The 25,259-nt window shown below is 40.8% G+C and overlaps 1 protein-coding gene across 1 annotated transcript; it reads left to right on the forward strand.

Annotated features, from left to right (window-relative positions):
* The first annotated feature begins 159 nt into the window (after positions 1 to 159).
* specc1la (sperm antigen with calponin homology and coiled-coil domains 1-like a) lies at positions 160 to 25,199 on the forward strand. The gene is made up of 16 exons (XM_023268094.3): positions 160 to 360; positions 8,403 to 8,565; positions 8,658 to 8,796; positions 8,889 to 10,516; positions 10,928 to 11,135; positions 12,409 to 12,482; positions 13,638 to 13,813; positions 13,938 to 14,101; positions 14,515 to 14,633; positions 15,738 to 15,828; positions 16,361 to 16,450; positions 16,551 to 16,710; positions 17,036 to 17,138; positions 19,121 to 19,237; positions 19,330 to 19,389; positions 20,995 to 25,199. The coding sequence occupies exons 2-16, from the start codon at positions 8,440 to 8,442 to the stop codon at positions 21,082 to 21,084; spliced, it is 3,345 nt and encodes a 1,114-aa protein (XP_023123862.2). The 5' UTR covers positions 160 to 360; positions 8,403 to 8,439; the 3' UTR covers positions 21,085 to 25,199.
* The last annotated feature ends 60 nt before the right edge of the window (positions 25,200 to 25,259 follow it).

The raw sequence follows: 25,259 nt of genomic DNA on the forward strand, positions 1-25,259 counted from the left end.
AAACCTAACAGAGATTAACACTAATCCACTATCTAGTCATTTGGACAGTATGTGCCCATTTCATCCATTCACATTAGAAGTATGTTCAGAGTCGTGGTCCTGCTCCAGGAGTGATTTGGAGACACACCACAGCGGGTATTTATCCAGGCTGGAGGCAGAGAGGTGAGGCTGATGCTGAGGTGATGCAACCAGGGGACTGGGCTGAGAATCATCCGGCTGCTGCCAGCGGAGAGGAGCTGCCATCCGAAACCGATGCTGCATGGAGCCGTCACAAATTGTGGGATTAGCCAACTCCTAGCAAATGGACGTTCATCGGGCTTCAATCAGTCTCTCTCGGAGGAAGAAGTAGGAGAACCTGAGGTGAGAATATTTTATCAGTTTACTGATACAACGCTGTCTTTATACCGGCTATGCTAACATTGTTAGCCTAATGATAGCGTTAGCAGCCTTAGCTTCGGATCTGCTTACTGGCAGCAGTGGTAAAATAACTCACTGAAAATAAACACAGGCAGCCACAATAAAGTTATGTTAATTACCCACACTCGACTTGTTATTTTGTTCGTTTTAAATGGCAAAATAATCGTTGTTTTAGCCCCAGATCAGCTTTTAGTTCAGCCGTTAAGCTAGCAAATTAACTTACACCGTATAGTGAATACTTTCAAAATAAATCAAGTTGTTGTGTTGTCGCCTCAGTGTTTATTCACAGTAGCAAAGAGGAATGTTCAATGAACCTTTAGGGGACACTTTCTGAAGGTTTCTTTTGGCTGCTGGGTGACCTTTGCACTTAGTTTAAATGCTGGCTCGATAGAACATGCGACTCTGAATAGTAATCTGAAAATATTTCAGCTGGCTCCAAATATTTGCAGTTTAAACCATACTGCACCTTCTATCCACACAATGCCTCCTATTTTTACGCCTCTGTTTTCGCAGGAGGCTTAAAATAGCTGGCTTCAGTGAATTTTCAACACAATTATTGTAGTTTCAGTAGAGGTGATTGAGGGTTGTGCTTACGTGTCTAGCTCGGTGCTTTTGTTTTGAAAGCGTGTAGCCAATCAAGAAGTTAGTCCACTGAAATTCCCTGCATGCCTGACACTAATGCTAACTAACTAGCTAGCTGAGCTATCTCCTTGGGTTTAGGTTGCCATTTGGTCTCTCACAGGATACTACTAACATTCGCTTACTCCATAGAGTGGATTAGTTGTCATTAACTAAAAGGTTTGTTTGGTAACGCATGTACATGTGTCTTTGAATAGCAGTGTTTGAGGGTTAAAGCTAATCAGTGGTGCTGCTAATGAAGGTGGAGCCCAGCACAATGTAAGTTTGCCCCCCTGAGAAGAGTCAACACTACACTGATGTTGCAGCTTGTCACTGTGTTTGAGTTGCTCCTGACTATTTGCTATTTCAGAGATGTAGCCGCTGTGCATTCTTTACTAAATCCTCCTCTCACATACTCTGTCCATTCAAAATAATCTGTTCTAACCCAGTGACCACAGATCACAGAACACAGATTTCCTGAAACAATTTTTCACAACTCACTCTGCCAATCAATTTTCAGATGTGACTTACGAGCTATTTCTTTTTGGCTCCACCTGATCATTGCTTTGCTTTTAGAAAAATATTTTGGAGGAGGCCCTCTAGTCTAGGAAACTTCCCCTTCAGGTGACACTGATTAAGAGGCAGGAAAGAAATGTATTTCTATGACAGGTTTTCCACATATAAACTTACAAATGCATCAGCATGTAAATGTACAAATAGAAATTTGGTGGATTGTCTGGCTCTACAGTTCCAGGTGTATGCTTATGATGTTAAAGGTGTTAAAGAAGTAGCTCAGCTGGACATATTTTTAGTGACAGATAATTCTTTTTTATCACGTCTGAGGCATTAAAATACTGATCATCATTGTTTCCCAAAGCCCAAGATGATGTCTTCAAATGCCCTTTTTTGTTCACAAATCAAAGACATTCAATTTACTGTCATTCAGAAGAAAAAAAACTAGAAAATATTAAAAATAAGAAACTGCAATCAGAAAATTTTGACTTTTTTGCCTGAAAAATTACTCAAACCAATGAATCAATCATCAAAATAGTTTGTTGATAGTTGGAAAAAAAATTAATGAATCATTGCAGCTCTACTCTACGGAATGTTTCTTCATAGATAGGGCTTAATGAATTGCTTTCCAGCCTCTGATATGAATAGTGAGGCATAGTTTGATAAATGAGATTGAAGGTTTGACAGTGTCTGGTCTGTCTCAGGCAAACTGCTGCCTACTTGTCCTTTCACAAATCACCCTTGTAGGGCTGACCATTTTTTTTATGGGAGACGCCACCACAGGAAGCTGATGTTATGGCAAGGAAGTGCCTCCCCGCAGTTAAAGCATGAATAAGGCAGGAGAGCAGGGGAAGGGGTATTTACTAGACCACTACTACCCCCACTCTCTCAGTTCTATTGCTTGGCAGTTTCTTCTTCGTCCTTAGTCTCAGTCTCATGCTTTTGTTCAGCTGTCCTTAAAGCAGCTCTGTGCACATTTGCTCCTTGGCCAGCCTTGGATCTGATCCATTGCATTCTTTACTGCTGAAATGAAATACTGTAGCTCTATTTAATTTGAATTTGGACTTGTGTCTTTGTCCTCTGGCCCAATGAAGCTTACATTACATGGCTAAGTGGTTACACTTTGTTGTCACATTGTGTGCATATAATTCTGTTCACAACATAATCAAAGCATTATCCTACTGACACATAGTGGTAGATATTAGAATATATGTGAGGCACAGTTGTTACTTTTAAATGTTATCATTGTGGCACGTTATTTCTTGTAGATTCCCGGACCAACAATCAACCTTCCTGCTCAGTTGACAGTGAATCACCTGGCTAATATTTAAGAAAATGACTGCCAGCTCCATACAAACACGATGGACTCTGCCCTCTTCATTCTGTGCTGTTTATCAAAGAGTTTAGCTATATTTAAACATGAATCCAGTGTGATGTCATGAACAGTCAGCACAGTCATGTGGAGTCACCAAGGGTCATAATCAGTGCTGTTTGCGATACTGTAATTAATCACAGATGTTGGTGTAAAACACATTAGTGTTGAATAAACACAAGGTTTTGACCACATTTTCAAACTGAAATCTGAGTGAAGGCCCAGTGTGTGCATGGATGGTTAGTTTAAATGTGAATCAACGAGAGTTTAGAAATGGTATACAAGCAAACTGTTTTGCCGTAGATAGCATAGGTCTACATAATAAAGAGCATACTGGTTTCTGAAGTGACAGAATAAAAGAAAAGGCTGCTGACTCTGCCCCATTTAGCTGCTCTGTTGGTCCCCAGCCTGTGCTCCCATGTCTATTCAGACCCAATGAAAAGGGCTGTACTCCAGCTAGAAGCTCTCTGTTTCAGACATCTGCTTTGACACACATTCAGCTATTCACAAACCTGGCTAGTTGTTGAGTGCACATGTCAGTGCTTGGGGAAAAACGCCCTGCACAATTGAAACATATTGTATGTGTTCTAGATAATTGCATACATTCAGAAATGTAACCCAAAACACAGGCAATACAATTAGATATGCAAATGCAGATGAGGCTGTGCAGAGATGCAAACCATGGCTGTGACTATTGATATCACTGTCATGTAAACAGTGATGTCTTAAGTTCAGTCTGTTGTGAATAAGACTTGACACTGCATTCTTAAAACCTAGAACAATATTTATTTGTTAGTTACTTAAAATAGCAAAGCCGGGTCTCATTTATTCTTCTTTTTCTTCAGATGAGGACATTACTTACTTGGTGGTGTTTATTTGCTATTTAGCAGCTGTTATACATCCAGAACTTTCTTTGTGGTTTTAAGCTATATTTTTAGACCTACAACACAAAGCTGTAGAGGTGCCAGTCATAGAAGACTGAAAACAACAAAAGCTTTTCAGACATTTACTTATATATTTGCCCCAAAATTACACACATGGCCACTTATTCTCCATATTAGAAATGTATGAATGTCAAAGCAAATTACATTTATTCAGTAGAAATGTGAAAGTATACCTGTCTATCAAAGTATTCGACAAAAAAAATTTTGTTTGGTTTTACATGATGAATCAATTCAAAACTGAACAAATTTAGGGCAGAAAATTATCGGGACATCCAAGATTAGCTTAACTAAAGATCACAATTGCACTGTGTTTGTATTTATTTTGCCACCTTTTGTCTTGCAGGATTGCTTTACAAAGTCGACCCGGAATCAGCCAGTTTCTGTAATAGCTGTGGTGAAAGTTTCCTCCATGTTTCAGCCAGCAAAGCTTTCAGTTCATGCCTACCAGAGCATCGACAAGCTGACATTTATTTGTCCTTGGCATCCCATAGGTGCTCTAATAGACTGAGGTCAGGGCTCTGAGAAGATTATTTTAAGTCTCTGATGTTTTTTGAGTGGAATATTCTTTGAACAGTGTTGGAATGTTTTGGATCGGCATTCTGCTGAAAGAGCCACTTCTCTCACTTGAATGATTTTTTTTGGCGCGTCTTTTGAGTTTGCATCCAAATTTTCCTCTGCACATTACAAAATTCATGATTCCATCGATCGATCATCCATAGATACAGTACATTCACACACACGATTGTAAGAGCCATCCCAAACTTTGACTTTCCAACCTCCATACTTCACTGTACCTGTAGTGCAGTTTGGTTCGAATTCTTCCTGACTTTCTCCACACAAACCTTTTGCCATCAGATCCATGTTGGTAGAATTTGAACTCAACTGAAAATAACACACATCCACAAAACTACTGTCTTTTGTGCATGTTCTTTTGTAAATGTAACACTCATATTCTTTGAGATTTTAAATGGTTTCCATGGTATCACTTCAGCCATTCTTCTTGATCCTATTTTAACTGTCTGTAAATTCAGTTCTATCTGCTAATTCTTGTTGATCTTTGAAGGAATCCTTTCTGTCATTTATTTATTTATATCCTTCATTTTACTCCTCATTGTGTTTACCCAATGGCCTTTCTGGTTGTACCACTTTCACAATGCCTTTTAACTAAGCCGTTCCAAGGTCATTAGTCATGGATGTATAAAGTCAGATGCAATTAACACAGGTGCCCTGAACAGAGAAAGAGTAGGTGTAGTTCATTACATAAAAATGTTCCAGTTACTTTGACAATCAGAGCTTGTTCAGAAACTACTTTGTTCCCATTCAGAGGGCAATATTCATGCTCTCGAAAGTGAGAACCAGAGCCACATGTTTTTTCTAAGGATCAGTTACCAGTATATTATTTTAGCTTATTCATTTTTTGAAATAGCCTTATGAACCTCATGAAAATAGTCTCATAGTATAGCTCAAAATACTGCGACATCTTTAGATAGCTAGATAGCTAGATAGCTAGATAGATAGATAGATAGATAGATAGATAGATAGATAGATAGATAGATAGATAGATAGATCGATAGATAGATAGATAGATAGATAGATAGATAGATAGATAGATCGATAGATAGATAGATCGATAGATAGATAGATACTTTATGAATCCCAAGGTAAATTTAAGTGTTCAGCAGCTTACATACAACAACATAAAATAACAAAAAGAGCAGGTTAGTAACATTAACAATAGAGGTTAGTATATAAAACTGAAATTAAAATTCAACATACAGCATGTACACATTTCAAGGCACAGAAGTATAAAATTAAAGTGAATATAGTGATTAAAAAGTGGCTTTAACAGGTAGTAGGGAAAAAAAATTGTATCAAACTACGTAAGGTGCATGGACATTCTACAATAATAATCACATAGGTCCTAATGTGATCCTGACTGTGACCGTGACCCCCCCTGACCACTCAGTGATGAGTTGTACAGTCTGATGGCCAGGGGGAGTTGCCATTGGGATTTAGATGATAATAAAAACTAGACTTCATTTAATAAAGCAGCTCCAAACTAGTGAAAGTGACATGGACTGTGAAAAGATGCACAAAAACACAATTAGCTTCTGAGCATTTTATGTCCATAACCCTAACTCTAACCCGTGCTTATTTTAGCATTTAGCCCTCTGTACAGGTCTGTTTCAGTAAACAAGATATACCTCTACACCACAAGAGCCTCAGAACTGCAGAGTCAAACCAGCAGAGGCATATTATTTGCCATTTCTTCCAGTGAGCCAGGGAAGTTAGATTCTTTTGTTTGCTTGCAGCGCTTCCTAAACTTAGGGTTAATGGTTTGTGACATGTATTCTGTGGCTTCAAGAGACTTCTCAGCTATTTGTCATTGTTGCCACTTCAATTCAATTAAATTTTATTTATATAGCACCATTTACAGTCAAATTGTCTCAAGACACTTTACAGAACCCATATGCCTGACCCCCAGAGCAAGCCAAAAGGCGACAATGGCAAAAAAAAAACCTCGAGCAGAACCCGACTCTTTATGTGGGGGGACCCATCTGCCTGCTGGCCGGGCGGGTTGAGAGGGACAGAAGAGGTAGAAGGGTAGAGATAGAGGGATAGAGGTAGAGGGGTAGAGGCCACTTGTCATTTTGTTATAAAAATTTTAAGTTGTGCAACTTAAAAGATGAATGTTTTTATCTGTAAGTCCTTTCAAACTGCTCATAACTCTTAGAGATGTAGAACTGTGTAGTAGCTACACGAAGTAGGTCTAGCTAAACAATTCCCAGCATCTATGTCACTGATGGTCATTACTAAAGGTTAACAGAAATAACAAGCCTAATAACTAACTCCCCTTGACAACTCCGTGCACTCAGAGTGGAAGATTTGCTGCAGATTTAAAGTGACACCTGTACCTAGAAAACAACTGAAATCCCTTAGAGAAGTATGTCTTTGAATAAAGTGCACTTGTGGTTTAGTAGCAGGTTATTTTGGATTTCTTGGAAATATATAATACAAAGAAAGTTGACTTAAAATGTTTAAATGTTGATTAATTTTTGTAGTGTGTATTTATGTAGCTAAGATTGAAAGAGAAATGTAGTCACTGAATTGTCTAAACATTTTTGGTCCCGCTGTTTAATATTGGTCAGCTTCTCACAGGATACTATTTAAAGTCTGATTTACTGCTGCTGTTTGATTATATTTATTTCCATATCCAAACAACAAACTTCTACTCAGGAAAACAACAGAACACTGACTCGGAGGTAGATTGTAGCTGGTTTCCTGTGTAAAATAAATCACTTCAGCTCACTCTGTCCTCTGAAGAAAACTCTAAGACACACAAGTCTGTGTTAAAGTACTTAGTCTTTCTCTCCAGCTGTGTCCCAAATCACTGCTCTTGCTATCATGGCATGAAGTCAGATTCTCTTCAGACCTAACATATGAGCGAATAAAGCCTCTTGTGTTTTATACAAGCTTTTGTTATTTAGTTACAGCCAGGATCAACACACTGTTCACTGCCAAATGAACGCAGTTTATTGGTGAACTTGCAGCTCTAAGCAAAACTATAAGTGTTTTATTTGTCTGGGAGGACGGATTTGTATCATCTGTTAGTAATTCAGTACACTTTTTGAAGTACACTCAAGAATTTTCCCCAGATCAAATTGTTATTAGGGATCTTTTCTGTCAAATTGTTTAAATAACGCCACGGTGATGGTAAACTGGTATGAGTACAGCTTGCACCAAGCATGGCATTAACTAATTTCTTGGTCATGCAAGATGAAATGCAGTACTTTGTAACTGTCTCACTTGTTTGCCTCACACAATATGCTGGCAGTTTGAGCATTCATTTTGAATTAATTTTCCTTTTTTGGTTCTGCTGATCATTCTGCTCGATGTTTGAAAGATGCTTTTCATGCCCATCTTTGTCTGTGCTGAAGACTAGACTGTAAAGCAACACTCTTCACACATCTCCCAACAGCAGCTACCACCCACTCAGACTTTATCAGTGTCATCGTTGTTGCAGCTGACAACACTGAGGCAAATGAAAGTCTGAACTGACTGAACTATCACAAACACGAGAGCCATCTAGTGGAGATAATAATTTGCCAGTCGACCCCTTCAGTTCAATGTTACCCGACATTCCAGTGTCAGGGGTGGTCTTCTACAGCTGTCCTAACAGCTACTAAATGCAACTGCAGGGAAGACAAAATAATTGAAATTCCATGCATTGTGATTTAAATATGAATAAACATTTTCACCTGCATTTCTACATGAACTAATCATTGTAAGAATCGGGAGAAAAAGCTAAATTACCCCCCATCTCCCAATCACCAGCTATACCAGATAAACAAATCACAGAGGCAGACAGTGGTTTCTACAAGAGCTCAGTTATTTGATGTGATCTCAGTATTTTCTAGTGTTCAGGGAATAGCCTCTGTGGAAAGAATTCCTCTTCCATGGAAAACTGGAGCTATCACTCTGTGTGATGACATGCATTACCTTTCTCCCTCCTTCACCCTTCCCTCCTTTGTGTACAGATTAAGCTGTAGATGTATCAGCATCAGAGAGCTAAGAATGAAGAAGTCGGTCCGGCCAGCGGTGAGTAAGGTGAGTGGAGATCGAGGGAAGTCGGAGGCTGCAGCCACCGCTGGCACCGGAAAACCTACAGCCAAAAGCACCACCAACGCTCCTCTGTCTAAGGTGAAACTTGTTACATGATGGACCACTGACCCACTGATATGCTTAAATTAGTTATTTTCTTGATTGTATGTGTTGCTTTTTTGGTCTTTTAGGTGAAAAGCAATGATGATCTTTTAGCAGCCATGGCTGGAGGGAATCCGGCTTCAAGCACTGCTGTCACAAAGACCAAGAGGACTGCCTCCATTGGAACTACTGCTAGCAACCTAGACAGCAAGCCAAAGACAATATCAGGTATCTAAAAGCTTCATTTCCAGGAAGTGATTTCATCTTTTCCAATGTTGCTTTTGCAGAAATAAATTGATTACCTTTTACTGTCTTACCAGGTACTTCATCCAAGCGTACAACATCATCAACATCCAAGGAGCCAAACTCATCAAGAGATCGTCTCCGGACATCCAGGACATCAGCTGGTAAAAAGCAGCTGGTGTCAGGGACTGTAGCAGGAGATGCGGCCTCAGGAAAGCGCTCTCGCAGCCAGATCTTGGCAGAGTCTGAGGGTCGTATGAGCAAATCCAAGTCAGATGGTCAGATTAGTGATAAGGTGGCTCTAGAAGCTAAAGTAAAAGACCTGCTGGGTTTGGCTAAGAGCAAAGATGTAGAGATCCTCCACCTTCGTAGTGAGCTGCAGGACATGAGGGCCCAGCTTGGTCTCGGGGGCAAGGAAGCATCACAGCAGGAAGAAGTTGGGGAAGAGAAGCCCCAAGTTTCAGCCATCACAGCAGCTGATGTGGAATCCACTCTGATTCTTTTACAAGAGCAGAACCAGGCCATCAGAGAGGAGCTCAACCTGCTAAAAAGCGAGAACCGCATGCTGAAAGACCGGCTCAATGCGTTGGGCTTCTCCCTGGAGCAGCGGCTGGACGGCTCTGACAAGTTGTTCAATTACACTTCCCTGAGCCCTGACCTGGTAGCAGGTAGTGGTCACAGTGATGGAGGAGGCACAGGGACACTGACCTCCTCAGTGGAAGGCTCTGCTCCTGGCTCATTAGAAGATCTGCTCACAGGACACCACCATGGAGGTTCAGTGGACAACCTCGACAGTGAGTCCAGTGAGGTTTACCAAGCTGTGACCTCCAGTGATGATGCTCTGGATGCCCCCTCTGGAGCTTCCTCGTCATCTGAGTCGGAGTGTGCACCTAGCAGGGAGCGCTCGCGGAGGGATAGCAGTGGCAATGCCAGCGAGGTGTCAGTAGCCTGTCTGACAGAGCGCATCCACCAGATGGAGGAGAACCAGCACAGCACTGCTGAGGAGCTTCAGGCCACACTACAGGAGTTGGCAGACCTGCAGCAAATCACCCAGGAGCTGAACGGAGAGAATGAGCGTCTCGGTGAGGAGAAGGTTATTCTCATGGATTCCCTGTGCCAGCAGAGCGACAAGCTGGAGCTCTACGGCCGACAAATCGAATACCTGCGCTCACTGCTGGATGAGCATCATATATCCTATGTGTTGGAGGAAGACATCAAGAGCGGCCGCTACATGGAGCTTGAGCAACGCTATGCAGACCTGGCAGACAATGCCCGTTTTGAGAGAGAGCAACTGTTGGGGGTGCAACAACACCTATCCAACACATTGAAGATGGCTGAGCAAGACAACGCTGAAGCACAGGAGATGATTGCAGCTCTGAAGGAGAGGAATCACCAAATGGAGCGCATCATGGAATCTGAGAGACAGGGCCGAGCTGCCATGGCGGCCGCACTGGAGGAGTACAAGGCAGCAGTGAGCAATGACCAGGCGGAACTGAGCCGCTGCAGAGCCCAACTGGACCAAGAGAGGCAGAGGGTGGCTGAGCTGTATTCTCTTCATACTGCAGGGGACAAAAATGACATCTGCCAGCTGCTTGAAGGTGTGCGGCTGGGGAAGGAGGAGGCTGAGGCCAAGGCTGCAAAGATGCAAGAGCAGCTGGAACAAGCCCACAGTGAACTCAACCGGCTGCAGGAGACTTTCAGCAAGGTTAGTCAAACCTTGAAGCCTGACAGACAAATTGAAATGTGAAATCAAATATGTAGGGCATCAATTTTCTCAGTAACAAATTAATTTGAGGTGTTTGAACTAAATACAACTTTTATCTAGGGAGCAAGAACATAAGAGTTATTGGGTCACCAAAATCATAATTGTATTGCCTACGGATCTCCAATTCTCTAGAGTACCTTTAGGATGGCTGACGCTCTTCATTTGTACCTCATTAATATAAGAATAGACAGAGGATAACTATGCAGATACGTGCTTAAGATACACAATGTATGCCATCAGTCTCTAAATAACAATCAGACACTGCAGAAGTTTTGTTGCACATCAGGCAACCAGTCACCTCATGGCTAGTTGATAATTAAAAGAAGGATGCTCTTCATCTTGTCTGTGCAGCTGGACAGGGAATACAGAGACTTCCAGGAGCAGGTGCAGCAGCAGATGGCTGATCAGGAGCGTACGCTGGAAAAGCAGCGTATGGAGCTGCAGGAGAAAGAGACAGAGATTGCCGACATGAAGGAAACCATCTTTGAGCTTGAGGACGAGGTGGAGCAGCATCGAGCTCTTAAACTCCATGACAACCTCATTATAACAGACCTCGAGAGTAAGTTGGCTGGAAACGCACACTTCAAACTTAGTGCAAACTTGTTCTAGTATCCAAACTTTTAATAGCTGTAGATATACAGGGATTATAAAAAGTTTTCACGTCTTTTGAAAGTCCCTCCTTTCATTCACCCGGTTCAAGTGAGTGTATCGCAGATGCACCTTTGGCCACAACTACAGCACTGAGCGTTGCACACCTGGACATTGCAATGAGTAACTAGCCCTTTTCAAGTTCAGTAACAAACGCCCAATTGGATTGAGGTCTGCGTCAAGAACATTCATCTTCTTGTGGTGGTGGTAGCATCATGATGTGCAGATTGCGGGTGTGTTTGTGATAATGTACATTGTTTGGTGTCCACCAAACACTGCGCAAGTCCAGTGGCCAAAAGGTTTACTTTTATGTCTCATCAGACCAAAGAACCTTCTTCCAGTTGACTTCAAAGTTCCCTACATGTCTTCTGGTGAGCTCTAGTAGACATTTTTTCAACAATGGCTTTCTTTCTGCCATCAAGCTTTGACTGGTGAAGAACAGGCAACAGTTGCTGTTTTCACCATCCATCTCAGCTGCTGAAGTTTGGTTCTCCTACATGGGAGGCCTCCTCACTCCTCTCTGGTTTGTACAGTCGCTCAGACAGTCTGCTCTAGACAGATTTACATTTGTGTCATATTCCTTCCATTTCATAATGATGAATTTAACTGTACTGTACTCCAAGAGCTAGTCAGTGACTTGGAAGTCTGATTGTGTCTGACTTCAGACATTTTCTTAAAAATACCCTTTTCACAGAGTTGCTTGGAGTGTTCTTTTGCTTTCATGGTGTGGTTATAGTGAGTAGTGCTGATTCATCAGTGATCAGATCTTCCAGATACAGGTGTTATTATACTACAATCAGTGAGACACACTCAGAAGATGATCTCCATTTCTCAAATTGTCTGACTTCCAGCACCAGTTGCCTAAGGGGAGTCACATTAAAGGGGTTTATTACTTGTACTTTACATTTTCTATTCTTTATCAATTGACATTACTTTACAGAGGTCTGTACTCACTTTGACAACAAAATAGTCTTGTTTTTGAAAATTGTTATCCAAAAAAAAAGTTGTTTTGACCATGATTCAATGTTGAAAAGTAACAAGGAAAAACTCTAAAGGGGGTGAATCCTTTTTTCTTTTTTTTTTTTTTTAGAAACACTGTATGTATTTTCATATCTATGTGGTAGTGACTCTGTGTGTTCTGATGCCTGACAACATTTGTACCATGCATTTCATTCCTTTTTCAGACTCTGTGAAGAAGCTACAGGACCAGAAGCATGACATGGAGAGAGAGATTAAGATTCTTCACCGCAGATTGAGGGTAAGTTAGCATTCAGACCAGCATTACAAAAACTCCAGTCGCGTTATTATCAACGTGTGTCTTCAGAAACAAGTGAGACAATGAAATATGATTCAGTTGATCAGTTGGAATAACATCCATGAGTTTGAGCTCTTATCAGCAGAGCCCAACCGATACTGGATTTTTGAGGCTAACGTTGATACCGATTCTGAGAGGTAAAATTCTGTTGTGGATATATTGGGCAATATTGTTCATACATGTTAGAGTTATATTGAACGGTGAAAATCATGGGTTCATTGTTTATCAGCTTCCTAGAAAGAGACTTCACAAACTAGGCAGCAATGTATTGTGAAGACACCATCTGACTCTTCATCCCATCTGCCAAGCTGTGATGCGTACTCTGCTTACATGCATTGCAGGGCGTGCTGAGACTATTGTAAATCATGGAGTTGGTGCTGTAATGCTGGATGCTACTTTTACACCAAACGTCTTTTTCTGCATAGTAATCTGGAAAAAAAAGTTTTATTATTTGTGCATATAGGACACTACATAAGCCAATGTCAGTCTATCTGTAATATTCCAATTTTCTTTGCAGTCTTTGCAAAGACTTTTCTGCTGTCAGATCCACAAATCCAGAGTTTCTCTCAGTTCTGTGCAATTTTTTTTAAGCGTTGTTCAGCTAATTGTTTTTTTTTTTGTTTGTTTTTATACTGGTTTTAAATCATTCTCATTGCTCAGATCATCCCTGTCTCCAGACACAGCAAGGAACTGTTGTTGCTGTGGAAAAGAAAGCTTTATAAACATGTACCTGACTGGCACAAAATGGCTGGCAGACAAAGGATCAACTTGGTGATGAGCATAGTGCAGAATTTAGCAGATGTATTTCTCAGCAGTTGTTGGAGGCCTAAATAGAGCATAAGGAGAGCAGATATTGGTTTTACAATTAATCAAGGAAACACAAGCATGATTCTAAATGAATGCTAAGATTTTTTCTCTTTCTGCTTGATGTGTTTACAATTATTAAAAAGAAATTTATGACGAAGGAGACTAGCAGCCCCAAGTGGCCAAAAGAATTCATCAATACTGCATTAATGACCTCATGTATTATTTAGCACAAGTAATGTTCTGCTGTCTGCTGCTGTCTCATTGTGTGCGTGTTTTGGTGTGTGTGTGCAGGAGGAGTCTATGGAGTGGCGTCAGTTTCAGGCTGATCTGCAGACGGCTGTTGTTATTGCTAATGACATCAAATCGGAAGCTCAGGAGGAGATTGGAGACCTGCGGCGCCGGCTGCAGGAAGCACAGGAGAAGAACGAGAAGCTGAGCAAGGAGCTGGACGAAGTCAAGAGCCGCAAGTAAGATCCCAAGACAGACATGTGGAAGAACTCCAGCTGTCAATGCTGACATCGAGTGTCTCATGTTTCTAAACAAGACAAGGGGACATGCGATGTGCTTATTAGATTACTGTATGTTTTCCAGGCAGGAGGAGGAGAGAGGCAGAGTGTACAACTACATGAATGCAGTGGAGAGGGACCTGGCGGCTCTAAGACAGGGGATGGGTCTCAGCAGGCGATCTTCCACCTCCTCGGAGCCTTCACCCACCGTCAAAACACTCATCAAGAGCTTTGATAGTGCCTCACAAGGTACACATAATCACTCTTCTCATTTTAAACATTGCTGCTGCCTTATTAATAATTTGCTATAAAGATCTTCATATTATCACAGCATACATTTCCCATATTGAACATAATTGTTTCATATTTTAGACTTGCCAGTTACTGTAAGTGTAAGCTGTCAAGTTGCTTTATGTCAGCAAACTAAAGAAGCAAAATGACATTCGTAGGAGTTACATTTTAATGTTTGATATGATTGAAATTTGGAGTGAAAATTCTATTTTGTATAATTTGTAGTATGATCATTTTGTTTCAACTAGATTAGGCTATGTCCTTATAGTCTTAACATCCTATCAAGTCAGTATGTGGTTACTTGTGTGTAGTGGCTCTCAACTAAGCTGTATGTTTGTATGTGAACTGTTACATTCTCCCTGTTAATTCAGGTCCACCTTCCAATGGTGCCGCTGTGGCTCCCACAGCCTCGGCTGCCCCACTACCACGAACCCCCCTCAGCCCCAGTCCCATGAAGACGCCCCCAGCAGCTGCTGTTTCACCCATACAGGTAGTGGAAAAAGTGCTTTAAATGAACATGCCACCTACATTGTGTCTTGGCATGTATTACCATACCATTCTACATAATATTAATGGTTAGTTAGTTAGGATTCCTTAATTCATTACCTATGTATTTGGTTTGTGCCATGTTCACTTATCAGTCGACTGCACCAGAGTTTCTTTGGATTTCGACTGACACGACTGTTCTCTGTGCCATTGTTTAGTGTGGCAGGATTCAAACATGTATAGATAAATCGTGCAAACAGCATAGATTGTTTAAATCTAGCCAGACCTGCCAGGTATGAATGCAGCCTTACTGATACTATACAACACACAGTGAAACAACCAACATATATTTTTAGAAGACATTAATTCTTCAGTTTTTCTGGTCTTTGGTCTTTACTACAGAAGAATACTAAGAAGATACTAAAATCTGTAAATATGAAGCACTTCCTGCCTGTAGTTTCATACAAGATCTTTATTAATTATTTTAGTTATCAGTGCCTCCGTAGGGGGCTGCACAGTGGTGTAGTGGTTAGCACTTTCGCCTTGCAGCGAGAAGATCCCTGGTTCGCATCCCGGCTTTCCTGGGATCTTTCTGCATGGAGTTTACATGTTCTCCCTGTGCATGCGTGGGTTCTCTCCGGGTACTCCGGCTTCCTCCCACAGTCCAAAAATATGCTGAGGTTAATTGATTATTCTAAATTGCTCGTAGGTGTGAATGTGAGAGTGATTGTTTGTCTCTGTATGTAGCCCTGCGACAGACTGGCGACCTGTCTAGGGTGTCCCCTGCCTTCGCCCGAGTCAGCTGGGATAGACTCCAGCCCCCCCCCCGCGACCCTAGTGAGGATTAAGCGGTGTATAGATAATGGATAATGGATGCCTCCGTAGGACTTGCATATTATCACAGTTACCTAGAGCCTTTCAGATATAAAAACCTGGTGTACTCCTTATATTCACAGTGTTGACTGAAAAGTTCATAATTTTGATCATCTGTACTTTTTATATATGGCATTGAAACATATCAACATCCACACACAGTTCTGCAAAGAACTCCTTTAAACAAAGCCATTCTACTTTGCAACACAATAAAAGTACTGTTAAACTGTTTCAGAGACACTCCATAACTGGGTCCATGTCAGCAGCCAAGCCGCTCTCCTCCTTGAGTGATAAGAGGCCCAGCTACACAGACATCACCATGCCAGGTAAATATACTCCCTGCCCTATATAAATAATCTCAGTTTCTTTATGTAAGAACTGTTGCACCATGAAATGCAAATATAAATATGGAAAAGTGCAGAATCCTGTACTCTATATGGATCACAGACAGGATATAACAGAGTCCCTTGTCTGCAGCTGTATCTCTGATTTCCAGCAACTGACAATCTCCTCACTTCTGACATAGAAAATTCTTTCCCAGAAGCCTGGAGTTAGCAGAACTCATGTATGTTGAGTGGATGATAAGAGGGAAATAATGAGTCCTAAGTTCCCTCAGTTCATTCTCAACAGTAAGGCCTTCAAGTGTTTCATGTGAACGTGCAGGCTCGGCCGTAGCCTCAAATGTTTCGTTTACTTTGCTCAGATTTATTGTTTTCTTGGTGAGCAAATTGGCCTCGTGCGTCGGTATTCCCTGATCTCTGAGGGACTCGAATGTAGCTCTTTACTGACCCCCGTCACATTTAATTTCAGAGAATCCCTGGTACTGTATGTAATGTCAATACTGTGATGTATCTACAGCTGAGCACCTTCTCAGGGGAACCTCAGCTACCCGACCTCCGCCTGTCATCCAGAGGGTCTCCACCATGGACTCCACCAAGGCGATCTCAGGTCAGAGATGCTTGTAAACCTATCATTAACTTGCTATGAAGTAACTCAATCATTAGTCTAAAAAAATTGAGTCTATAATCATCTCCCCTGTCTTGAGCAGTGTCCCGTCGGAGCAGCGAGGAGATCAAGCGGGACATGTCAGCTTCAGATGTGGCCTCTTCAACCTCTCTGATGGCTATGAGTGCAGCCTCCTCTCCACTATCTCTGTCCTCCTCCTCCCCCACTGCATCCATCACCCCTACAGCACGCAGCCGCCTAAGGTACCGCATGTAAATGCGCTGATTACTTGTGTTCATTTGTTAAATTAGGTTTGTTATTTGCTTATAATGCATCTGATGTGCTAACACTGACTGTTTAAAGTCTCTGTTTCCGGTCTGGTTTGAATCTTTCGGCTATGTTTGTGACATTACCTCATCATACTGTGATTGATCTGATGACAAAAGCATACAGCTCAAGTCATGGCAGCTCTTTCTAGCTCTCTCAACTAAACAAGCTTACCATATGATCTGTTTGCCTCTCTATCACAGTAAATCTTTTAAAACTGTGGCCGAGTGTTTGCTTACGTGTTTCTTCTGTGTGTTACAGAGAAGAGCGAAAGGACCCGTTGTCAGCACTGGCCAGAGAGTATGGAGGCTCCAAGAGAAATGCTTTGCTAAAGTGGTGCCAGAAGAAGACTGAAGGCTATCAGGTGAGACTCTGGTCTGTCACTGTACCACATGATCAGAAGTGTCTGTAACTCTTCAAATGACTCATTCAGAAACTGACAATAAATAACAAACATAAATGCTTTTACTGGGGAACATCACTGATTTTGCACATCAGTGTCAAGTTTGGAAATACAAAATCTAGGGATGTGGAAATGATCTTAGCAGACCTTTGTAGCCCACTCCTTATCTCTGCTTGAGGCTGCTGACTCAAGGCTTCATTCACTTAAAACTTAACTGAGTTGTAATGTGAGCACCAAGTTTTGACAAGAATCTGATTCTGCTGCATCAATTTTGAGGGTTTTTTCTGCCTTTTGTAAGTCTCACAGTGTTAATGGAGTGTAATACTTGGTTTAATATGCTTACATTTTTACTATGAAACAGCGGGTTGTGTCTTCTGTGTCAGTGTCATCACCAAAAGGTTATAATTTCAAATGAAATTCACATTGTGATTAAAATGGAGGGGGCAGCTACAGGACAAAGCTATGAGAAGAAAAACTGAAAGTCATTTGTATCTTTGTGGCAGGATGGTGTTATAAATATGTGGTGCATTGCCAGTTCTCTTCAAAAGCAACGAGTTAAGCTGATGTTTTGTCAGATATTACTAAAGAAAACAGTCTCTGGAGAGCTACAGACAGAAGCACAGTTTTCTCCTCCACAAGCTTATGAATACTACAATAGGTAATCATTTTGTCCTGCATGCTTGACGTCAATGTTTATGCCTGTGCACTCAGCAGCACATTACGGTTTCTTACTTTATGAGGAGTTGGATGTGTACAGCCTCACTGTGGCCACTTCTTCTGGTTCTATTACCTTCTTCCCAGATTAATTTAAAACTGATCCACTGTCACACATGATTGTTGTCTCTGTTTTTATAAACACATTTTTGTAGATGTCGGTTGAATGCTTTTACTGAGACGGGGTAGACATAGAGGCGGTTATCTCATAGATTTTGTAGATCTAAACCATTTTAACGCATGAACCGATTAATTATAAAATAAATTATACAATTATTCTTGGAGATAGCTTTTTAGGGGTTTAGTCAGTGACTATAGAGTGAGTTTAAGAAAGCATGGGTCCACCACAGTGTCTCAATGTAAACATCTTCATATGCCATTTGGTAGAAAAACCAACACTGTTTGAATCCCATATCAGGACGCTGCCACTGACGATGAAAACCACCATATAGGGAAGGCGATAATGAACGTAAATACATTAAATAAATTTAATACATTTCCTTGCTTAAAAATTTCATTCAGAATTGGATTGCTCTTCTTTGCCTCCCAGTAGAGTTTCTAAATGTGCACAGACATGTCTAAGTATTGTCCTAGTAATGATTTGAATAACAATCAACAGTTGAGCCAGAGACACTTTGCCATATTGAAGAGGTATTTACCCATTTTAAATGATGTAGGTTGTGGTTACCATGGCACCTATGGTCCTCTCCAGGAAGTATGCAACATTTAGTTCATGCGTTGGGTTACCTACCTGACAAAAACAGTACACCTCCTGTAAATCATTGCATGCTGTCTAAGTTATAGTTATGACAAGTAGATCTTGGTATCTAGTTTCAACTTTAAGGGCTTGTTTGCAGCAGGTTGTAAAAGTTTGATTTTAAAGGTCAGATGGCAGTTGATAGTTGAAAAGATGATAAATGTGATGTGGGCGAGTAATGGTCATAGTTCATATAAAATCCCAGGACAGTCATCAGATCGAGTTCTCTGTGGATAAATCATTTTAAATGGTTCATGACAACAGAATTTATTGTGACCATAATATTGTTTGAAGTGATGTAGAACACTACTCAGTTGCTCGAAGTGACATTCATGATCTAAAAGATGAAACATGTACCCTCTTAGGTCAGATCAGACCCCAAGATAGTTTTTACTATTGCTTTTTGTCTTGCACTGTAAATGTTCTGTCAAGTTAGATCAAAGTTTAAACAGGTCATCGCTGTGTTTTTCAGAACATTGATATTACTAACTTCAGCAGCAGTTGGAATGATGGCTTGGCTTTCTGCGCTGTGCTCCACACCTACCTGCCCGCACACATCCCCTACCAGGAGCTCACTAGCCAAGACAAGGCAAGTTGAGTTCAGAGGAAAACCTCAACTTTTCATGATAAATTTTCATGTTTCACTATGTGTGACTTTTACTTTTGCTTCTTTTTTTTCAGAGGAGAAACTTCACCTTAGCTTTCCAGGCTGCAGAGAGTGTAGGCATCAAATGCACTTTGGTAAGTTTTATATAAAAAAAACTTCAGGAAAATATAACTCTAATAGTGGACAATTTTTTTACTGTTAAGTTATTTTTTCCATTGTTTTTCGATAAGCGACCTGAACTGGTAATGTAAATAACTTTTAACCACTTGTATTACTCATCATTGTAATGGTTACCTAAAGATGAAGTACAGATTGTTTTGTAATTCTAAGGTGTGCTGTGTATAGTTATGCTTTTAACGTCGTAAACTTCTGTTACCTGGTCTTGTTTCTGTCATCACAGCTGTACAAATCAAGCTGTGCAGCTAGATTTAATTTAAATTTCTTTCAAGCTCTTTAAATGGTGCAGGTGTGATGAACTTTGATTCCTAAATTTGAATACAGTATGTAGCTTCAATGAAAAGCTGGAATAAGGTTCTGTAGAATATCCTGTGCGTGATACTGTCGGACAGAGTAGGGAAAAATATACTGACCATAAATCGGCTTGAATATATAGTCTTATATTTTTGGAAATGCACTTATTTGCTTAAATGTGTCTTAATTAAATATGATGCTTGCTACCACTTACCACAACACTGAAACTGGAATCACCATCTTGCGTAAATATTGACAACCAAAAATGTTCAAAGCGGAAGACTGTGATTAGTGTTGAGGATTATGCAATGTCCTGGGCCTATGGCAGACCAGAACCATTTTTTGTACAAGACTGTAAATGTGTATTTCTCCTGTAAAGTTGGACCTTTTAATGCACAGGTTTTTGGGGATTCACTTTTGGAGATAGCCTCAAGTGGACATATGAGGAACAGTGGTGTTGCCACTTGATTTTGACAAACCTAGAGAGAATTTGAACTTGTCTCTGCTTTTCCCCAAAGATCCATAGAGCATTTTAAAATCCTTCTTGTGCTGGTGTTCTGGCCCATAAATGTCTTGTTTTGATTTGCTCTCACCAGGAAAGGAAATTTGTGGCACTTGCGCATTGGATTAGTTTTTCAGCACTAGAGGTTACTGCTTGCTCTCAATTAGTCATTTTAAACACTAGTTTGGTCATAAGGACTAAACAAATGAGATATAACATGTAATTAGTGAGCTCTGGAAAAGCTTATTGGTGGATGTTGTTACTTTTGCATGGAGCCAGGCTGCTGATTCCGTCTGTTTTCATCTTTATGCTAACCCAGACTAATGAGGTGTTTGTTTTAACCTTGTATTTAGCACACAGATATGAGAGCGACATAAATACTTTCAATTCTCAGCAAGAAATTGAATAATTGTACTTCCCAAATGTCTAACTATTGGGGATATAGAAAAAGGTTTATGTTAAGGGACTAAATCTGGAAACATACAGGATGCCCTCTATTAATGTCTGGCCTTTTTCATAAGTAGATACAGTAATATCTCAAACTGACCCTAGGTTTACTTACAACTACAGCTGGAATTTCTTCTTTTATTGTGGAGATGATGATTAAGTTGTTTACATTGTCACTCACCAAATGATTTATAAATAATCGTTTTAAATTTAGTTGAAATGGGAAAATTAAAATGTTTGTGCACCGTTTCTTTGTGAGACATGAATCTTAATTTCAGCTGTATTTTTCTTGCTTTAACTGTCATTTTCTTTGCTGCAGGACATTAATGAGATGGTGCACACAGAGAGGCCAGACTGGCAGAGCGTCATGACTTACGTCACAGCCATCTACAAATACTTTGAGACCTGACTTCACCGTCTGGCCCACCCTGCTCCTGCAGCACAATCAGACCGACCACGCCAACCCTCCTGAGCTCTCAGCAACCCTTCAACCCCGCGGTCAACTCTTATACCTCACTGACCTCCTTATCCCGCTTCACAGCAACACCTGGTCACGCTGAATGTCTGTGCTCAATATTTAGCAACACTAACGGCAGACACAGAACCTCACTGGACACACATACAACTGCATCATCCTCCCAGTGCAGCACTGGAGGCGCTTGTGTAGAGTTGTAGTCCAGGGGCTTGCTTGTATGTTTACTTTTACACTAGTGAGCCATGACTCCAGCAAAAGCCTGGTGAACCAAGTTTGAGCTGACCAGCAGCGAATCCCTGTAGATCATCTTTGTCTTCAGTTCATGTCTGAAGGAGCAGCATGAAACCAAGTCTCAGTGCCTTCTATCTGGCTTTTTCTCTCATATAATATTGCTCCACACTTCACTCAGTTTCCACAATGTTGTAGTCTGTTCAAGGGAAATTCCATCAAAGCTGACTTAAAGCATTTTATTTTCATAAAGTCTCACAGGGTTTTTGTTTTGTTAAACTGTGAATATTTAGTGGACATTTTCCACTAAATATTTCATTTTTTCACAATAACAAAACAAAGATTAGCAATGTTGGAATTCCCGCACAACCTTGAAAAATCCCTTTGGACAGACTTCGGAGAGATGTGTCTTTTTTGCACCAAGTCTTCCAGACGTTACAGTACGCTACAGATGCCTCTCTTTCAGTGGATAAAGTGCCTGTGAGAGGTTTCATATAAGAGACCAGGAAATGAGCTCTTTCAATACAGTATGTGAAGCTTAAGATTCAAGGAGTTGCCAAATGAGCCTTTTGATTGTTGATTTCTGGCTTATTAGTCATCAGGACAGACTGGTGCTGCAGACAGCTGCCACATCAGCATCTCATCATGATCATGTTTGCAGTCCAAGTACAGAAGTATACTGTGTTCTACAACTCTACTGCACATTTTGTTAAGCAGCACTAACACACTAACTTTATGATGGTTTTTCACTTATGGATCAATGGAGGTGGACTAATAATTATTTGATGTGTATGGAGGTCTGAACGATAAACTTGACAGTATAATGTGAGTGCAGTTGACATCTTGCACTCAGACTTCTTTCGTTTGGCACATACAGTTCACAGCATAACTTCATCACAACCCAAATATTAGTGTGTTAATTGTGTTTTGATTGACAAGATTGGTTCTGTTTCTATTCGAGAGCCTAAAACTTTGATTAGCTTTGTTATGTTATTAGAAAAATAGTCTCTCATCCACAGTCTTCATGTGGGGAAAAACACGCTCTAGTTTTAGGAAACCAGCAGAGACACATTCATAAGTGCAGACATACCTTTGTAGACCAATGCAGTTAAAATAGAAGTTGGGTATTATGGGTAATGCATTCGTTCTTATCAAAAACTGGCCATGAAGATCAATACACCTCATATCTATATGCTGAATGTAAGGCTAGAGCCAGGAGTGGGTTAGCTTAGCACAAAGACTAGAAACAAGGAGAAACAACTGGCCTCAATCTGTCCAAAGCTAACAAATAACTGCCCCCCAGTATCATCATGATCAGTGTTGTACTTCATGCATCTACGAGTACACAAGAGTTTGCTCTGAAAATCCATGGTACTCGCTGTGGAGGTTTGCCAGCAGCCTAAGATTTGTGTCTGTGCAGCCTCTATGCTGCAAGGGCAGTAGAGTACATGTGCTGGATTGGTAGACGACAATGTCCTCCAGTCGGACTAGAAAATAGTATAGTTTAAATCAACTACACATCTGTGGTGCAGCTGTCCGTGTGTATTTCTACAAAGGAGTATAATGATGAGTTAGAGGCTTTCGAACGTGTTATTTCTCGTCTGTTTTCTGCAGACACTTAAGTGTAAAGACGACCAGTTCGGGTGTTATGAGTAGTTATGTTCTGGACTATTTCTTGCAGGAAGTCACTGCTTTCAAAGCAGTGACTTCTTGAAGTCTCCCCTTAGCTGTTTTCGTACAGATTAGAGAAGATGTTCATTAGTGAGTTTCGGGGGACAGTGTAAGTGTTTTTGTTACACCATTTTCCAGTCTGCTTGGAGGATACTTAACACTAGCTTGAGGCCTGTGTCACACTTATCTGAAGTAGACCAAATTTTGCGTTGATGTGGCAACTGCGTTACAACTATAATAGTGCGCATGCTGAACAGTAGTGTTTAAGTGTGGATTATGTAGCTGTCACCTACTGCGCATGTAGCAGAGACCTCCAAGCACCCCCCCCCCCCCGGACTAGAAAAATAGTACACTAGCAACAGCTGTGTGTCTGTGGTGTCCGCAAGGGAGGATAACTTAAGAGATACTGGTTGGCAGATTTTTTTTTTTTTTTCTTTAAAGGTTTGGACATCTCCAGGTTATTCTTTAGTTGTCTTAACTCTAAGCTAAACTATCACCTGCAGGCTGTATTATAGCATATAGACATGAATGCATTATTGATCTTGAGCATTTATTTTGCATGTAAATGACTAAATTTACACAAATGACTTGACTTGACTCCATTCTGCCATAGGTTTATTGTGTGCTGGTGCTCTTGCTGGGTTTGTGTTTAGATTTCCTAGTATGGCTAACCCTTACTTTAGAGAAACTGTGTAGCACAAAATATCATTTAATTTGTCTAAATTCAGTCTGCAACATTACTGCAATGCTGTCTGACTGCTGTGTGTTATTGTGGCTCAACACACCAAGTTCACTGTATTTATTTGCATAGTTTCTGATCCTTGTAGAGAAGTCATCACATTATTTGTGTAGTCTAAGAATATATGAATTAATTACACTCACAGTAAGTAGCTGCACTGAGATAAGCTTTTCATATTTGATACTAATTTCCTGCCTTAACAGTTTAGCCGAGGCTTCCGCTGCTGAAAATGTGACATTTTACACTGCAGCTATGTTTCCTCTGCAGGCACGTGTCACGGTGTGGAAATATTTCCTAAAACAAGGTCCTTCTTGTTTGTGCCTCTTGAGAAACACTAATAGTGAGCGATGGTTATGAACCACTCTGGGAAGCTGAAGCTGAATTCCCTCATGTGTCTAGTGAAGGTGCCTACACACTGTTTTGATTTGGATCTGCTGAAGCTGCCAGCTGGTATCAATAGCAGCATTAGAAACAACATTTTTGTCTCGATTTAGAAGCCGTGCCGATCGCCAAGCCACATCATTGCAGTGTGCACAGCTGCATTCAGTGATTTAGAGTTAGCACAAGAGCTCGCAACAATGACTCTTTCTTTTTGTGTACAAGACAGAGTGAGAGTGAGTTATTTAATGACATTTGAAGGCGTTGGCTCTTTGTCGATGAGGGTCATGTGATGCCACGATGCCGAGGATTATCAGCCAGCAGTTTTATTATGCTCTGCCCGATTCCACCGCTGGTGTTTTATTGCTCCCATCAGGAACGTCTGAGAGCTACAGAGAGATTTGAAGCCTCGCCATCCTGGAAGCGGAATGTGTTTTGATCACGCTTTAGTGATCCTGAGACTTCTTAGGTCCAACATGTGCTGATGTAGAGTGATTGATGAACACTGAACCCAGCCTGCTGAGGAGGGACGGCTGGTCAAAGCTAGGAAGCACATTCCACCTCCACATGACCCTGCCATGATGGACATGTTGCATTGTTTGGTGAGCAAAGCAAATGTGAACCGTGCTTTATGTTACTGGGTCCACTTAATCACGCTACACTTCTTTTTCTTTGTTTACTTGAAGATGCTCTGAGAATTCCACTGAACTTGCTTTAGTTTGTCTTTTTGTTTCCATGTTGCCTTTTTAATGTAATGCCACATGTTGCAGACTGATAACGACTGATGTGATTGTGGATATTTTTTTTTTGAACACACTACATGCAGTGCTGAAATGGTCCCTTAGCAAAGTTAAAGCTAAATGAATAAATGCGTGTGCATTTGTGTGTTTGCGTGTGTGTGTGTGTAAAGGGACTAAGCTACAGTATTAAGTGCACACTATGATGATAATCAGTTGTAAGAAAATGCTGTCTGGTTTTATGTTGCTTTTTTTTCTGGCAATCCCTGTAGTTATAAAAGACCGGTGAACAGCCATGTTTGATGTCGTCTTTGTGTTACGAAATAGTTTCACCTAAAACAAAGAATTCCAAAAGC

This window comes from Amphiprion ocellaris, chromosome 6 (genome assembly GCF_022539595.1).
Source record: "Amphiprion ocellaris isolate individual 3 ecotype Okinawa chromosome 6, ASM2253959v1, whole genome shotgun sequence".
NCBI lineage: Eukaryota > Metazoa > Chordata > Actinopteri > Pomacentridae > Amphiprion > Amphiprion ocellaris.

Coding starts and splice junctions, on each gene's coding strand:
- specc1la (XM_023268094.3), top strand. CDS start 8,440: ATGAAGAAGTCGGTCCGGCCAGCGGTGAGTAAGGTGAGTGGAGATCGA. Junction 14,634..15,737: donor CTGCTGTTTCACCCATACAG/GTAGTGGAAAAA, acceptor AAACTGTTTCAG/AGACACTCCATAACTGGGTC. Junction 19,238..19,329: donor AGCTCACTAGCCAAGACAAG/GCAAGTTGAGTT, acceptor CTTTTTTTTCAG/AGGAGAAACTTCACCTTAGC.